At 32.1% G+C, this 14842-nt stretch overlaps 1 protein-coding gene across 1 annotated transcript in view; it reads right to left on the reverse strand.

Annotated features, from left to right (window-relative positions):
- The window catches only part of LOC137624777 (prestin-like), a 58906-nt gene that overhangs the window by 18271 nt on the left and 25793 nt on the right, over window positions 1-14842 (reverse strand). Inside the window, exons 3-4 of the mRNA XM_068355728.1 lie at window positions 2220-2402; window positions 315-425 (exon numbers count right to left, since the gene is read on the reverse strand). Coding sequence (XP_068211829.1) covers window positions 315-425; window positions 2220-2402 — 294 coding nt within the window. The remainder of the gene's footprint in view (window positions 1-314; window positions 426-2219; window positions 2403-14842) is intronic.

Below are 14842 nucleotides of genomic sequence, written 5' to 3' on the forward strand. Positions count from 1 at the left end.
CTTGTCATATATATATATATATATATATATATATATATATATATATATATATATATATATATATATATATATATATATATAAGTAACTTATTCATAATTTTATCAATTTCATCACTACTGATGTTTCTGTTATTATTATTATTAAAAAGTATATTAAATATATATCGAGTCATTTATAGATTCAGGCAAAAAATTAGTATTAATCAAAACAAGAGAAATCGGACAGCCAAGGGAAAGTTGCAAGATATAGTTCCTTGCACCATCGCCAAGCCTCGTGATACAGGGCATACCGTAAGCAATTTGATTAAACTTACCCACTGAGATGTGCATTGAAGTTCCCAAGAAAAAATAGATGAGAACAGGGAAGAAGGCCATATACAGTCCGGTGATGGGTGGCAGGTTGGCGAGTAGAGAGTAGGCCATGCCTGTAGGGTAATCAAAAAGTATTTTGTTGATTATTTTTTGTTTGTTTATTTTTAAAATTTTCCTGTTTATTTTCTTTTGGTACCTTTTCAAGTATAGTCAGTTTCTTTTAGCGATGCAGATTTGCACCGACTTGCAGCGGTGCCCTTTTAGCTCGGAAAAGTTTCCTGATCGCTGATTGGTTGGACGAGATAATTCTAACCAATCAGCGATCAGGAAACTTTTCCGAGAGCTAAAAGGACACCGCTGCGAGTCGGTGCAAATCTGCCTCGATAAAAGAAATGGATTATAGTTGTACTCCATCGTATAAAGATTTTTTCTTTGTATTTATAAGTGGTTTATATAGAAAGGATTATAAATATTTTTCGAGCCAAACGGAGAATTGGCATTCCATCCTGACTCCAAAATCTTAATAGTCTCCAATCAATATAATATTCAAAATTGAAGAAATACATAAGAAATCTTTAGAGAAGCTCCTTGACTTTCAAAAATATAAATATATGAACTCTTGACATTATCTTGAGTTCTGGAATAAGCTTAATTCTTCTTGTTCTTTGCGTTCATTACATTTAAATTCGTTATCTACTTTATGCTTTACCATTCATATATTTAGAATCAGTAAATATCAATCTAAATAAATCTCTCTTCTTACCTTGTGGAATCTTTCTTTTTACCTTGTGTAATCTTTTTGTACTTAACTTGTAGAATCTTTCTTTTAACCTTGTGGAATCTTTCTTTTTACCTTGTGGAATCTTTTTGTACTTAACTTGTAGAATCTTTCTTTTAACCTTGAGGAATCTTTCTTTTAACCTTGAGGAATCTTTCTATTTGCCATGTGGAATCTTCCTACCTAGTGGAATCTTTCTATTTACCTTGTGGAATCTTTCTTCCTACCTTTTGTAATCTTTCTTTTACCTTGAGGAAGCTTTCTCCTTACCTTGTGGAATATTTCTTTTTACCTTGTGGAATATTTCTCCTTACCTTGTGGAATCTTTCTTTTTACCTTTTGGAATCTTCTTACCTTGTTGAATCTTTCTTTTTACCTTGTGGAATATTTCTCCTTACCTTGTGGAATCTTTCTTTTTACCTTGTGGAATCTTTCTTTTTACCATGTGGAATCTTTTTCCTTACCTTGTGGAATTTTTCTTTTGACCTTGAGGAATCTCTCTATTTACCCTGTGGAATCTTTCTTTTTACCGTGAGGAATCTTTCTCCTTACCTTGTGGAATCTTTCTTTTTTACCTTGTGGAATCTTTCTTTTTACCATGTGGAATCTTTTTCCTTACCTTGTGGAATTTTTCTTTTGACCTTGAGGAATCTTTCTATTTACCCTGTGGAATCTTTCTTTTTACCGTGAGGAATCTTTCTCCTTACCTTGTGGAATCTTTCTTTTGACCTTGAGGAATATTTCTATTTACCCTGTGGAATCTTTCTTTTTACCATGAGGAATCTTTCTATTTATCTTGTGGAATCTCTTTTTACCTAATTGAATCTTTCTTTTTACCTTGTGGAATCTTTCTCCTTACCTTGCGGAATCTTCTTACCTTGTGGAATCTTTCAATGTACCTTATGGAATCTTTCTCCTTACCTTGTGGAATATTTCTCCTTACCTTGCGGAATCTTCTTACCTTGTGTAATGTTTCTATGTACCTTATGGAATCTTTCTCCTTACCTTGTGGAATATTTCTATTTATCTTGTGGAATCTTCTTACCTAGTGGAATCTTTCTTCTTACATTGTGGAATCTTTCTTCTTACATTGTGGAATCTTTCTATTTACTTTGTAGAATCTTCTTACCTTGTGGAATCTGCATGATGGCAACCGTGACTCCTGCGATAACGTCACCCAAAAGAGCGTTTTTGATTGAATAATTCGGTAGCCAATTGAGAATGGGTATTCTCGCCTGACACCAGACCCATAATCGTCTTCTTGAACATGTGCAGTATTCACGGGCCCTTGCACGCACAGTTTCACTCGGTCCTGAAATAAGTTGCGGACTTTTTTATTCTTCTTTATAACGCCGCGGGTATATAACTATATGATAGTTTTTAATGACTGTGGAATTTAAAAGATCATGCATTAACAACTGTGAGAATGTTTTTTATTAAAGGAGGAGGAGGAGGATATGGCAGCAAGAAAAAAAAAAAAGAACGAAAATAACGAAAACTGAAAAATGCAGAGGATGATCTGGTTTGTGGAATTTGAAAGATCATGCATTAACAACTGTGAGAATGTTTTATTAAAGGAGGAGGAGGAGATGGCGATGGCAGCAAAGAAAAAAGGACAACGAAAATAACGAAAACTAAGAAAATGCAGAGGACGATGATCTGGTCTGTGGAATTTGAAAGATCATGCATTAACAACTGTGAGGATGTTTTATTAAAGGAAGATGGTATGGCAGCAACGAAAAAAAAGGACAACGAAAATAACTAAAACTGAAAAAAGGGAGAGGATGATGACGAACTGGTACAAGGGAGGGAAAAAACAGGAAAGTACTAAAGAGAACATGTTTATTGAAGAAGCAAAGGAAACTGAGGGTGATTAAAAAAAGTAAATACGAAGAAACCCCAAAACTAGAGAGCAAACAAGATGGTATGAAAGATTCAACAAATACATTAAGATGAAATACATAATGAAGAAACAGAGACCACAATCAAGAGATTTCTGGTCAGCATTTGAAATTGTAAGAAGGGCATCACATGTTCCAAGGCCTTTGCAAAAACCAATTTAAATTGCAAACTAGGGAACAAGTTTTTATCTCTTGTATACCTATTTAAATGTTTTGTCATAATACGTTCAAAAACTTCAGATAAAATGGGAGTTATGGAAATTGGGTGGCAATCAGCATGGCTAGAGCAACAACAAACACATTTATCTGATGGAGTAACATTAGTCATTCTCCAACAAATGCAAAAACACCCTCTTCTTGCTATCTTGTAAAAAAATAACTGACAATTTAGCAGCCAAGAACATTGTTTAAAAGAAAGAAAAAAAACACACACACACAACACCATTTAGATCTACAACTCCTTAAGCATCAAGATCCATCAAAAGAGCTTTAATTTCACTAGATCGAAAAGCTAAACTATCTAGTTTCGCCTCAGGTAAACAGAATGAGGAAGATCGAGTTTCTCATTACTCAACTTACTGTCGAACACATCAGCCAAAAGGGTTGCCTTTTCCTTTGGACAGTGATTGATAGAGCTATTTGATTTAAGTAAAGAAGGAACTGTTATGTCTTCACCAAAGAGTGCAGATTTAATGGTATCCCACCATTTATGTTACTGGGTTGAATTGTCTTCTCTAAGTGATCTCATGCAAACAGGTTCAGAAGCACACTGTCCAATATGTGTGCCATATAACTGCTGTATTGATTACCTTACAACTGTATATACTATGAAGAGTAAAAATTAGCATGATGGCATGTGCCCATTGATTGATAAATATTTTACATGTGCCCATTGATAGCAAAAACTATAATTGTTAAGTACAGATCTCTACGGTTCGATGGGGGAGACTTTGAAGAAAATTAGAGGAAAAAAAAGAGGTTGAGAAGGAAAGTGGAATCTGTTAAATAATGAAAGTGAATAGAGAGAATATAAATGGTAAAATGCCAATATAATCACCACTGAAGAAGGTAAAAACGAATCCTACAAGTAACAAATCCAGGAGGCAGTAACAGACGTGAATAACTTATATCATCTTCTAAATGGCGTAATGGGAAATGTAAATGAAAAAAAAAAAAGGCTATGAGATGGGTATAGCGTCCAAGAACTGGTGGATAAATTTATAGACATTAACTATAAAAAGGGATGAAGTAATCAGAATTATTAAGAGAACTAAGAAAACAAAATTTCAAGGGCGTAGGAGCGTTGAGGGGGTGAGCCTAAAATTTGAAATGCCACTGACGTTGCATAAGCACAGTGGTGGTTTTGGAGGTCCCTCAATATTTTTTTTCTTTTTTTTTTTTTACTAAGAAACACCCTTAGATGCTATTTCGTAGGTAGTAGGTTGGCCAGGGCACCAGCCACCCGTTGAGATACTACCGCTAGAGAGTTGTGGGGTCCTTTGACTGCCCAGACAGTAATACATTGGATCCTTCTCTCTGGTTACGGTTCATTTTTCCCTTTGCCTACACATACACCGAATAGTCTGCCCTATTCTTTACATAGTCTCCGCTGTCCTCATGCACCTGACAACCCTAAGGTTACCAAAAAATTCTACTTCTCCCAAGGGGTTAACTACAGCAGCGTCATTGTTCAATAGCCACTTTCCTCTGGGTAAGATTAGAAGAGTAAGCAGCTCTTCTAGGAGATGGACACTTCAAAATCAAACCATTGTTCTCTAGTCTTGGATAGTTCCATAGCCTCTGTACCATGGCCTTCCACTTGGGTTAGAGTTCGTTTGCCTGAGGGTACACTCGGGCGCACTTCCATCTTATTTCTCTTCCTCTTGTTTTGTTAATTTTTGTAGTTTATATAGGAAATATTTATTGTAATGATGTTACTGTTCTTAAAATATTTTATTTTTTCTTGTTTCCTTTCCTCACTGGTCTGTTTTCCCTGTTGGAGCCCTTGGGCTTATACATCCTGCTTTTCCAACTAGGGTCGTAGCATAGCAACTAATAATAATAATAATAATAATAATAATAATAATAATAATAATCTGACAGCAGATTATAGCAACAACAAAATCATAATTTTTGGATAATTTTGATGTGACCAATCATAATTTATACGAAATTACTATTGATAAAATAACGGAATGCCAACTCTGTGAATGTAGCAAAAACCTTTTGACGTTGTTGATTCTTTGCTACAAAATCATGCGCAATGTCGATCAGGTCAACGTTATCAGTTTTCTCCGACTGACAATGAAGTATCATGCAATGATTTAATCTTTTTAAAGAGTCTTTGTTCGGTGCGTTCGATTATGACATAACAGCTTAACAACCTCAGCCACTTCAATAAGCAGACACAGTTTATGCGAAAAAAGGCCCTTTTATAAACTCAACTCTTTTTAGGCTTGACTTTGCTTGTCTTTATTTCAGAAGGACAGTGCTGTAAGAGAATAGACAGCTTGTAGTTTCATATGTATATATATATATATATATATATATATATATATATATATATATATTATATATATACATATATATATGTATATATTTATATATATAAATATATATATATATATAAATATATACATATATATATATATATATATATATATATATATATATATATATATATATGTGTGTGTGTGTATATATATATATATATATATGTGTGTGTGTATATATATATATATATATATATATATATATATTTATATATATATATATATATATATATATTATAAAGTTTTGATATACATGAGTTTAATTTGATTATGGTGAATAATAATTCTATATCTAAATACTATAATTTAGGTTTATTACCAGAAAGAGGCCTATCCAAAGTACATGGGTGATAACAATCACCATTGAACAGGCTGACCTAAGTCTTTTTTTAGTCTGTATATTAATGTTCTGTTTTAATGTTGTTAATGGTCTTTTAAATATTTTATTTTAATTATTTCATTACTTTTGATATCGTTTATTTCTTTATTTCCTTTCCTCACTGGGCTATTTTTCCCTGTTAGAGCTCATGGGATTATAGCATCTTGCTTTTCCAACTAGGGTTGTAGCTTGGCTAGTAATAATAATAATAATAATAATAATAATAATAATAATAATAATAATAACTTTTGATATCGTTTATTTCTTTATTTCCTTTCCTCACTGGGCTATTTTTCCCCGTTAGAGCTCTTGGGATTATAGCATCTTGCTTTTAAAACTAGGGTTGTAGCTTGGCTAATAATAATGATAATAATAATGATAATAATAATAATAATTTTGAAATTCGCGGTTACATTGAATTGTTTGATATGAAACTAATTTTATGTTTATGTCATATGTAACAAATGCTTGAATGACGGCAAAGTTTACCTTCCCTCAATTCCACTTACTAACAATTGTTAAATTGATGAGATTAATTGCTACTTCATTACCTAATTTTCATTACGGAACGTAGAAAAAAAATAAGTGGTTGACATCATGACAAATACTTTGTTTTAACATGTTAAAATACTTAATTTTAACATACAGGTTGTTAAAATTCTTAATTTTAGCATATCATTTGTTGAAATACTTCATTTTAACACCATTAGGTAAAATGCTTCATTTTAGCATATCAATTGTTGAAATACTTCATTTTAACATACCAATTGTTAAAATACTTAATTTTAACATACCAATTGTTAAAATACTTTTAACATACCATTTCTTAAAATACTTCATTTTAACATACCGTTTGTTAAAATACTTTATTTTAACATATCATTTATTAAAATACTTCATTTTAACATACTATTTGTTAAAGTACTTCAGTATAACACCATTTGTCATGGTGACAACCACATTTTAATTTAACTTTCCGTTAATGAAACTTAGTTAATGGAGTATTAACAGCTGTTAATAATTGGTTTAGAGGGTGGAAAAGCTTTGCCCCTCATTCAATTTTATGTTACATATGTTAGTATGTAACAATTTATTGCATTTTTGTCTCTTATCTTATTTATTATGTTATTGTATTAATTTTTGGTGGTTTGAAATCGGTTGAATATTTTTATTAGATTTTATTTCTTTGTAATATTTTTCTATAAAATTATGATATTCATTATTCTTATTAATATTATATGCTATTTGATAATGTTTTATTATATAACCTATTGAACTGTGAAATGTATGAATAACAAAAGAAATAAGAAATATATGAGTGACGTAATCAATCGTATTTTACATATAAACCTTAAGCTTCAAGAGCATTTCACGGTTGTTGTTGTTGTCATCATCATCATCATCATCATCATCATTATTATTATTATTATTATTATTATTATTATTATTATTATTATTATTATTAGCTAAGCTACAATCCTAATTGGAAAAGCAGGATATTTTAAGCCCAAGGGCCCCCCAAGGAAAATAGCCCAGTGAGGAGAGGAAATACGGAAATAAAGAAACTATGAGAAGTAATGAACAATTATAATATAATATTTTAGATCCTAAATTTTATGTTTGAAAAGAGGCCTTTATACACTGAACTTATTTCATGAATATTAAAAGTAAAAGATTACATCAATCTCTAACATCTAATATGATAGGTAGAATGTTTGTCATTACAGTCAATACTTTCAAACGAGTATGATGAAAGATTTGAAATGTGTTTATTATTTGGGAGAAATATATTTAAGTTCTTTTGGTGTGAATTTGATCGTTATTTTTGGGACAAGTGGTTGTTGTTAAATTGAGTTGTGATGTTTAAAGATGTAAAGGCAGCTCATGAATGGCAGAGGTAAGGGACAATGACATTGCCCTATCATGCAGGTCAATGCCCTAGAGACTGGCCATATATCATATGATCAGCGCCCAAGCCCCCTCCCCACCCAAGCTAGGACCAAAGAGGGTCAGGCAATGGCTGCTGATGATTCAGCAGATAGATATATAGGCTCCCCCAAACCCCCCAACCTTAGCTCACAAGGATGGTAAGGTTGCAGACACCAATGGCACTAACGAGACTGAGCGGGAATCGAACCCCCGACTGGCAAACACCAGGCAGAGACGTCACCAATCAGGCCACAACAACCCTAACTTTTAATTATTCTTTTACTTAGAAATTACTTTCATAGGTCACTTGTCTTAGTTAGATAGGCACTGCCCATCACAGGGAACTAGGTATCCATTGATGAAGTTTGCCAATGAATCCTCTTTGTTGAGGCCCTTTGCGACAATAGGCGAAGGAGGAGATGATGATGATGATGATGATGATCTTTATCCAATCTGTTGCACATTCGATGCTGATGATGTGTATGTACCAATACACTGTTCAATGAAGGTTTTTTTTTTTTTCTTTTTTTTTGTGTCATATAACTCACTTGTCATTGTTTATGGTATAATTTCACCCGGTCTTATGTAAAGGGGGTTTCTACTTTCTTTGAATCCATCTCTAGCATTTGATTTGAAAATAATAATTTTGATCAGAATAAATATAAAGTTTTCATTGCCTAGTTTTATTTTGAATTTTATCGTATTTGACGTTTTTATCATATTTTCATATGCATTTACTTACTTTACTTACTTATTTAAAGGGCTGCTATCCTGGTCCTGTAACGAAGGACCTACAAAATTAGGTATTTTGCGTATCATACTACATAGTTTGTGTTTATTGTAGAGACATTTAGAGAACAAGAAAGTCTTCCGTTTCTTTTGGCTGTCTAGTGGGAGCTTGTAATATAGTCTCGGGCCGCACATTTGAAGGCTATAGAACCAACATTAGACATTATCTTGGCTCCAATAATTTGAAGCCATCAATAACTATTCTCGTGTTTACACTATTAATTTTGTTGATTGCATGATAAACTGTATAGAAATTTTCTTCGATATTGTAGACGTCAGGTTTTGATAACTAGATGGGTTATTGCACATACCTTAAACTATATCCTAACTTTAATTGGCAGTGATCCTTTTTCGGAGTAGGTCACCTTTTATCGATCTTGCTCATGTTTATTAGGTTTTTTTTTTCTTCTAAGTTACTCATTGGGTAAATGGAGTGGCAGTCATTAATTTTGGTAATAACACAGTTTATCACAAGTTTCTTTACAGATACTTCTTTATAAAAGCAATGTTTCTAAGATGATATCCAGTGGTTTTTACTACATCATTTATTTGAGCATTGAGAGACAAGTTTCAGTCAAACGATATACTGCGAAGTCAAAAACTTTACTAAATATCGGGACCAAGTTGTTATTTATATTTATTTAGATATCACTCAAGTTCCTAAGGCTGTTTTCTTTCAAATCACCATAAACTTTCAGCAATAACATGTATATCATTTACAGAGAAGTAAATTTGTATATAGTCTTCAAATGGTTTAAACTTCACTTGGTGCCTCTGTAATACTTTTGTTAGATCGATAGTATAGATACAGAATAAGATTGGGTCCAGTACACTTCCCTAGGGTACTCCTTTTTGTCTTAATACCTTAATTGGTTTTACTTTATATTAGTGATGCAATGGACCCCAACCTTGGGTACATGGATGCAGCTCTATGTTCCACTAGCCTTGTATCCGATGGCTCTTTTCAAGATGGCCACCGTTCCCTTGATGGCAGTAATCTGCACCGCATTTATGCTTGGGCAACTTGGTATCGCTGGAAGGTGTTGTCTCAGGTTTTTCTTCTGTTTAATGGTTCATATGATGAATAAGAGTTTCCAGTATTTACACAGTAGTTTCTGTCAACCAAGTAGTCCTTTAGAGTTTAGATACTCAAAGGCTTGATCTTCAATACCGATGGACTGTAAACCATTTAGTAGCATTCCATGCACAACTGCATCAAAAGCAGCACTAACATTGAGTAATATCAAAATACCACATTTTGTTCTTTTCTGTCATTTCCATCATTTACAACACAACAAATAACTTTCTCCGCAGAGTATAAATTTCCGTAAGCAGACTGGTGATCTGGCAATGCCTCTATTTTTCTAGGTGATGAATTAATTGTTCAAGAATTACATATTCTCGCACGTCTGAAATAAAGTTTCATGTGTATCGAAAGCAATGGAAATCAGATCTATTGGATATGACCTTTATTATTGAGTTGAAGTCTTTTTGGGGGGCATGGAATGTAACTGGTAGATAACAGCGTTAACAATGAGTTTATGATGAGAGTTTTAAACTTCTCGTTACCAGAATAGTTTTAGTTATTGTAATAATCAGCAACATTTGCAGCAAGAAAAGTGGCTACCCCCCCCCCCCTCCCTACCCCCACCCAGCCATCAGGTCCCTACGCCCCTGATTGTACGATTGATGAGATGCCAATATCCGAAATAATAAGAGTAGGAAACCTCCCTAGTTTTTCCGACATAATTTCAAGAATTATAAATAAAAGCATTGATGAATATAAGTATCCTAAATCAGAGAAAGTGTATATAGTTACGCCGGTTCTGATGGTTGATCTTAACTTACAGGACCTAGTTCACTCAGAACTGTTTCGAACCTATCTTTCATGTCAAAAGTGCTATATGTAATTCTTGAACAACTTCTGTAGTTATTCATTTAGAAAGAATCAAAGCTTTATCAGATAGCCAATTGGTATACAATTATATTCTATGGATACAGCTATATATTCTGTTATTAACGATCAGCTGGGTGAGGACAAATGTGACATCGTGATTTTACTTGATCTCATTGCTGCTTTTAACGTAGTTGTGCATGAACTGCTACTTAATAATTTACGGTCCATTGTTATTTAAGATGAAGCTTTTGAGTATCGAAAAGTTTACCTGGTTGACAGAAACTACTGCCTATGAATTGGAAACTTTCTTATCATGTGAGCCATTAAGGAAAGTGGTACCACAAGGGAAGTGCATTTGGCCTAATCTTATTTTGTATCTTTGTTATTGGTCTGTTACAAATAGTACAGATACATGGGGTAAAGTTCAAGCTATTTGCAAACGATACACAATTTTACCTCTCCATAAATGACGTTGTTAATCTAATCACATTCTTACTAGTGTTAAGAAATGGATGACAATTAAACATCTCAAACTAAATGAAAATCGATTTTGTAGTGGTAGGAAAGAAAAAAATAAGAAACGTGGGTTACATCCACATAAATATTAATGAACACTTGGTCCCGGTATATAGTAGAGTTAATGACCTAGGTGTACATACACACTTAAGTGTAATTTTTCTCTCAGGAGGAATGATATAGTAAGAATAATATAGTAAGAATTGATGAGTGTCACCTTTAAATCATTTCTTTTGTAAAGAAGAGGGTCAATAATCTATAAAGAAACGTATGATTAACTGTCTTTACCAGGATTGACAACTGTAACTCTCTCTATTACAACCGTTTTACAACTGTGCTTCTCAAGAGTAAATTTTCTATTAAGAATCACACAGTAAGAAAATTCTGTCTTTTCCTCTAAAATTATATCCCTGAAGACAAGAGGGGGTACAGAATATTAGAGCGTTGCCTTGAATCAGTTAATGCCAGAAGTGCTTTCGCATTTAATGAAAATTGCCTAAAGTGTATATATATATATATATATATATATATATATATATATATATATATATATATATATATACATATAAAAGATATGACAAGTGTGTAATTATAACACAGACTTGAATATTGCATGTTAAATGGCTTCATCTATTTTTTTTTTTTTTTTTTTTTTTTGCTGATTTAGAGGGCTAAGGTTTGCTTATTTTTATTGCCCAGTTACATCAAGTAACTTATTATTTTTTTTTATGTGGTCTCCGTTCAACATTATCAGCGAAGGACATTCACACAATAACTATCATACCAATTTGGCTCATTTAATTCCAGCTGTCATTTATCTTGACATTTTCATCATGCTTAACTCAGAAATATCAAATCTCCGTATAAACCATCCCTTTGATTGTTTAGCTATTTTTGAAAAAGTTATTATTATTATTAAATGCTAAGCTACAACCCTACTTGGAAAAGCAGGATTCTATAAGCCCAGGGGCCCCAACAAGGAAAATAGCCCAGTGAGGAAAGGAAATAAGGAAAAATAAAATATTTTATTAATAGTAACAATATTAAAATAAATATTTCCTATTTAAACTATACAAAATTCAACAAAACAAGAGGAAGAGAAACTAGATAGAAAAGTGTGCCCGAGTGTACCCTCAAGCAAGAGAACTCTAACCCAAGGCAGTGTAAGACCATGGTACAGAGGCTAAGTTTAGGATCCCCATTATATTACTCAAAATTGTCACTTATTCGAAATACTTGAAGCTTAAATCTTGTGCTGGCCTGGAATGTTACAGCATAAATTTATCAGAAGTAAGAAACGTAATAAACTTGACTTGTTACATTGTATACAATGCCAGTATTGTGCTGCATGCACTGTGTTATCTACTTCATGGCCAATTGGACAATGACCGAAAATATTAAAATATTGTCATATCGTCAAACACACACACACACATACACATGCAAATAAGAGAGAAAAAGAAAAGATATATATATATATATATATATATATATATATATATTATTTTTCCATCTTATTAGTAACTCTGAATCAATAATAAGTCATCAACCAATTTAGAGAGGAAAAACACATAAACATCAATTATAAAACACAAAATTCTCATATATGTACCTACACAAATAGAAAACAAACTTATAACGTTCAAATAAACCTTTAGTTGCTTAGTTCCTACTTATCATTATTATTATTATTATTATTATTATTATTATTATTATTATTATTATTATTATTATTATTATCATCATCATCATCCAAGCTACAACCCAAATTGGAGATGTAGATTGTCTGTTGCATAATCGCATCGAAAAGGCATGTTGCATGATCTTGCTTATAAATTGAGGTGGCTTTAATGGCTGCCACTTACCCTAACATTGCAAGTGTCAAGGCAGTCTTTCTTTGCTTACAAGAATAGTAGCTATTATGGTCTACATCAAACAATAGTGTAACTGTATGAATCGCGTGAACTATGCATTTTGTAAGCGGTATTGTTTTATATATATATATATATATATATATATATATACATACACATATATACTGTATATGTATGTATATATACATATGTATTTATGTATGTACATATATGTCTATATATATATATATATATATATATATATATATATATATATATATACATATATATATATATGTGTGTGTGTGTGTTTACATGTGTTAGCATTTATACTACATCGATTTAGGTAAATTCATTAAACGACAGAAAATAATAGATTTACATATTACAAAAGATATCATCCGTTACATGTTAATCATAACTAATTATTTAATTCACACGAGTCATCGTTAAAACACTTCATCTCTACACCCTATCCTTTCTTGGGATATAGTCATGAATGAATAGAATAAATATTATGAATGAATAAAGTACTATATGTTGTACGCCTCACCAAGTTCCCGCCATTGCATGTCGAGATCACGAGATCGTGAAAGTGCAGTAACACGAAATGTGATTAGATGCACGTGCACGAGGAGTGGTGGCCGGCAAGGCTACACGTCCACAAGATCTCTCTCTCTCTCTCTCTCTCTCTCTCTCTCTCTCTCTCTCTCTCTCTCTCTCTCTCTCTCTCCTTTATATCAAGGTGATTAATGGAGATAATCATAACTTTTAAATCCTGAGAAAATAAGAAATAGCTACACTCCCAATGTACTACTAAACTATCCTCTCTCTCTCTCTCTCTCTCTCTCTCTCTCTCTCTCTCTCTCTCTCTCTCTTGACCGTTCAATTATCCTATTTACTTCCAAACCAGGGAGATCCACGTTCAGAGGACTAATGAAATGAGTTAATTGTTAAATTTCGTCGTATGTGTTAATTCATCTTTTATATTAAATCTATTTATACTCCCATACTTACTCATTGTTTACCTGCATTTTGCTGTTTTTCTATAATTGCCTTTTTAAAACTCAATAAAGTAATGAGTTTGTGCATTTGAATTTAAAATTCAATAGAAATATGACAATATATAAATGTGTGTGTATTTATTTGTGTATATAAGTATGTTTATATATATCCCGTGCCTGTGGTTACATGAGGCATTGGAACATTACGTTTTTACACTATTATAAAAGGAGTTTATGATTATAAAACTAGGTTTTACATTTTATTATAAAATGAGTTTTTACACTTCATTGTGAAAACAGTGTTTACACTATTATAAAAGGAGTTTTTACACTTTACTATAAAATTAACTTTTACACTTTTATTATAAAATTAGTTTTTACATTTTATAAAATTAGTTTTTACATATTATAAAATTAGTTTTTACATATTATTATAAAATGAGTTTTTACACTTTATTATAAAAGAAGTTTTTACACATTGTATAGCGAGGATTCCCTCATATCAGACGTATACCGTAGTAATCTTGTGACACTTTGAGTGGTATTGACTCTCTTTATGAGCAAGGACAGAATTTTTGCTCCCTCAATGTGCTGAATGTACTAAATTTGTGGAAATCTCCACTGTGATGGAAAGATACTATCACCCATAAACCTTAAATACACGGGACCCAGAAAAGAGTCCAATGATCTTACGGAACATTTTATACAAGATATAGTACTCATAAAAGGCCAATGACCTCACTGCACAAAATTAAAAGATTAGTTAGTGATCCTATGTATTTTTCTGTCCAAGGGTTGGGACATATACTGTATATGTATGTGTGTATATATATATACATATATATATATATATATATATGTATGTATATATATATATATATATATATATATATATATATATATATGTATGTATGTATGCACACACACATATA

The sequence above is a fragment of the Palaemon carinicauda genome, chromosome 31 (genome assembly GCF_036898095.1).
Source record: "Palaemon carinicauda isolate YSFRI2023 chromosome 31, ASM3689809v2, whole genome shotgun sequence".
Lineage (NCBI taxonomy): Eukaryota > Metazoa > Arthropoda > Malacostraca > Decapoda > Palaemonidae > Palaemon > Palaemon carinicauda.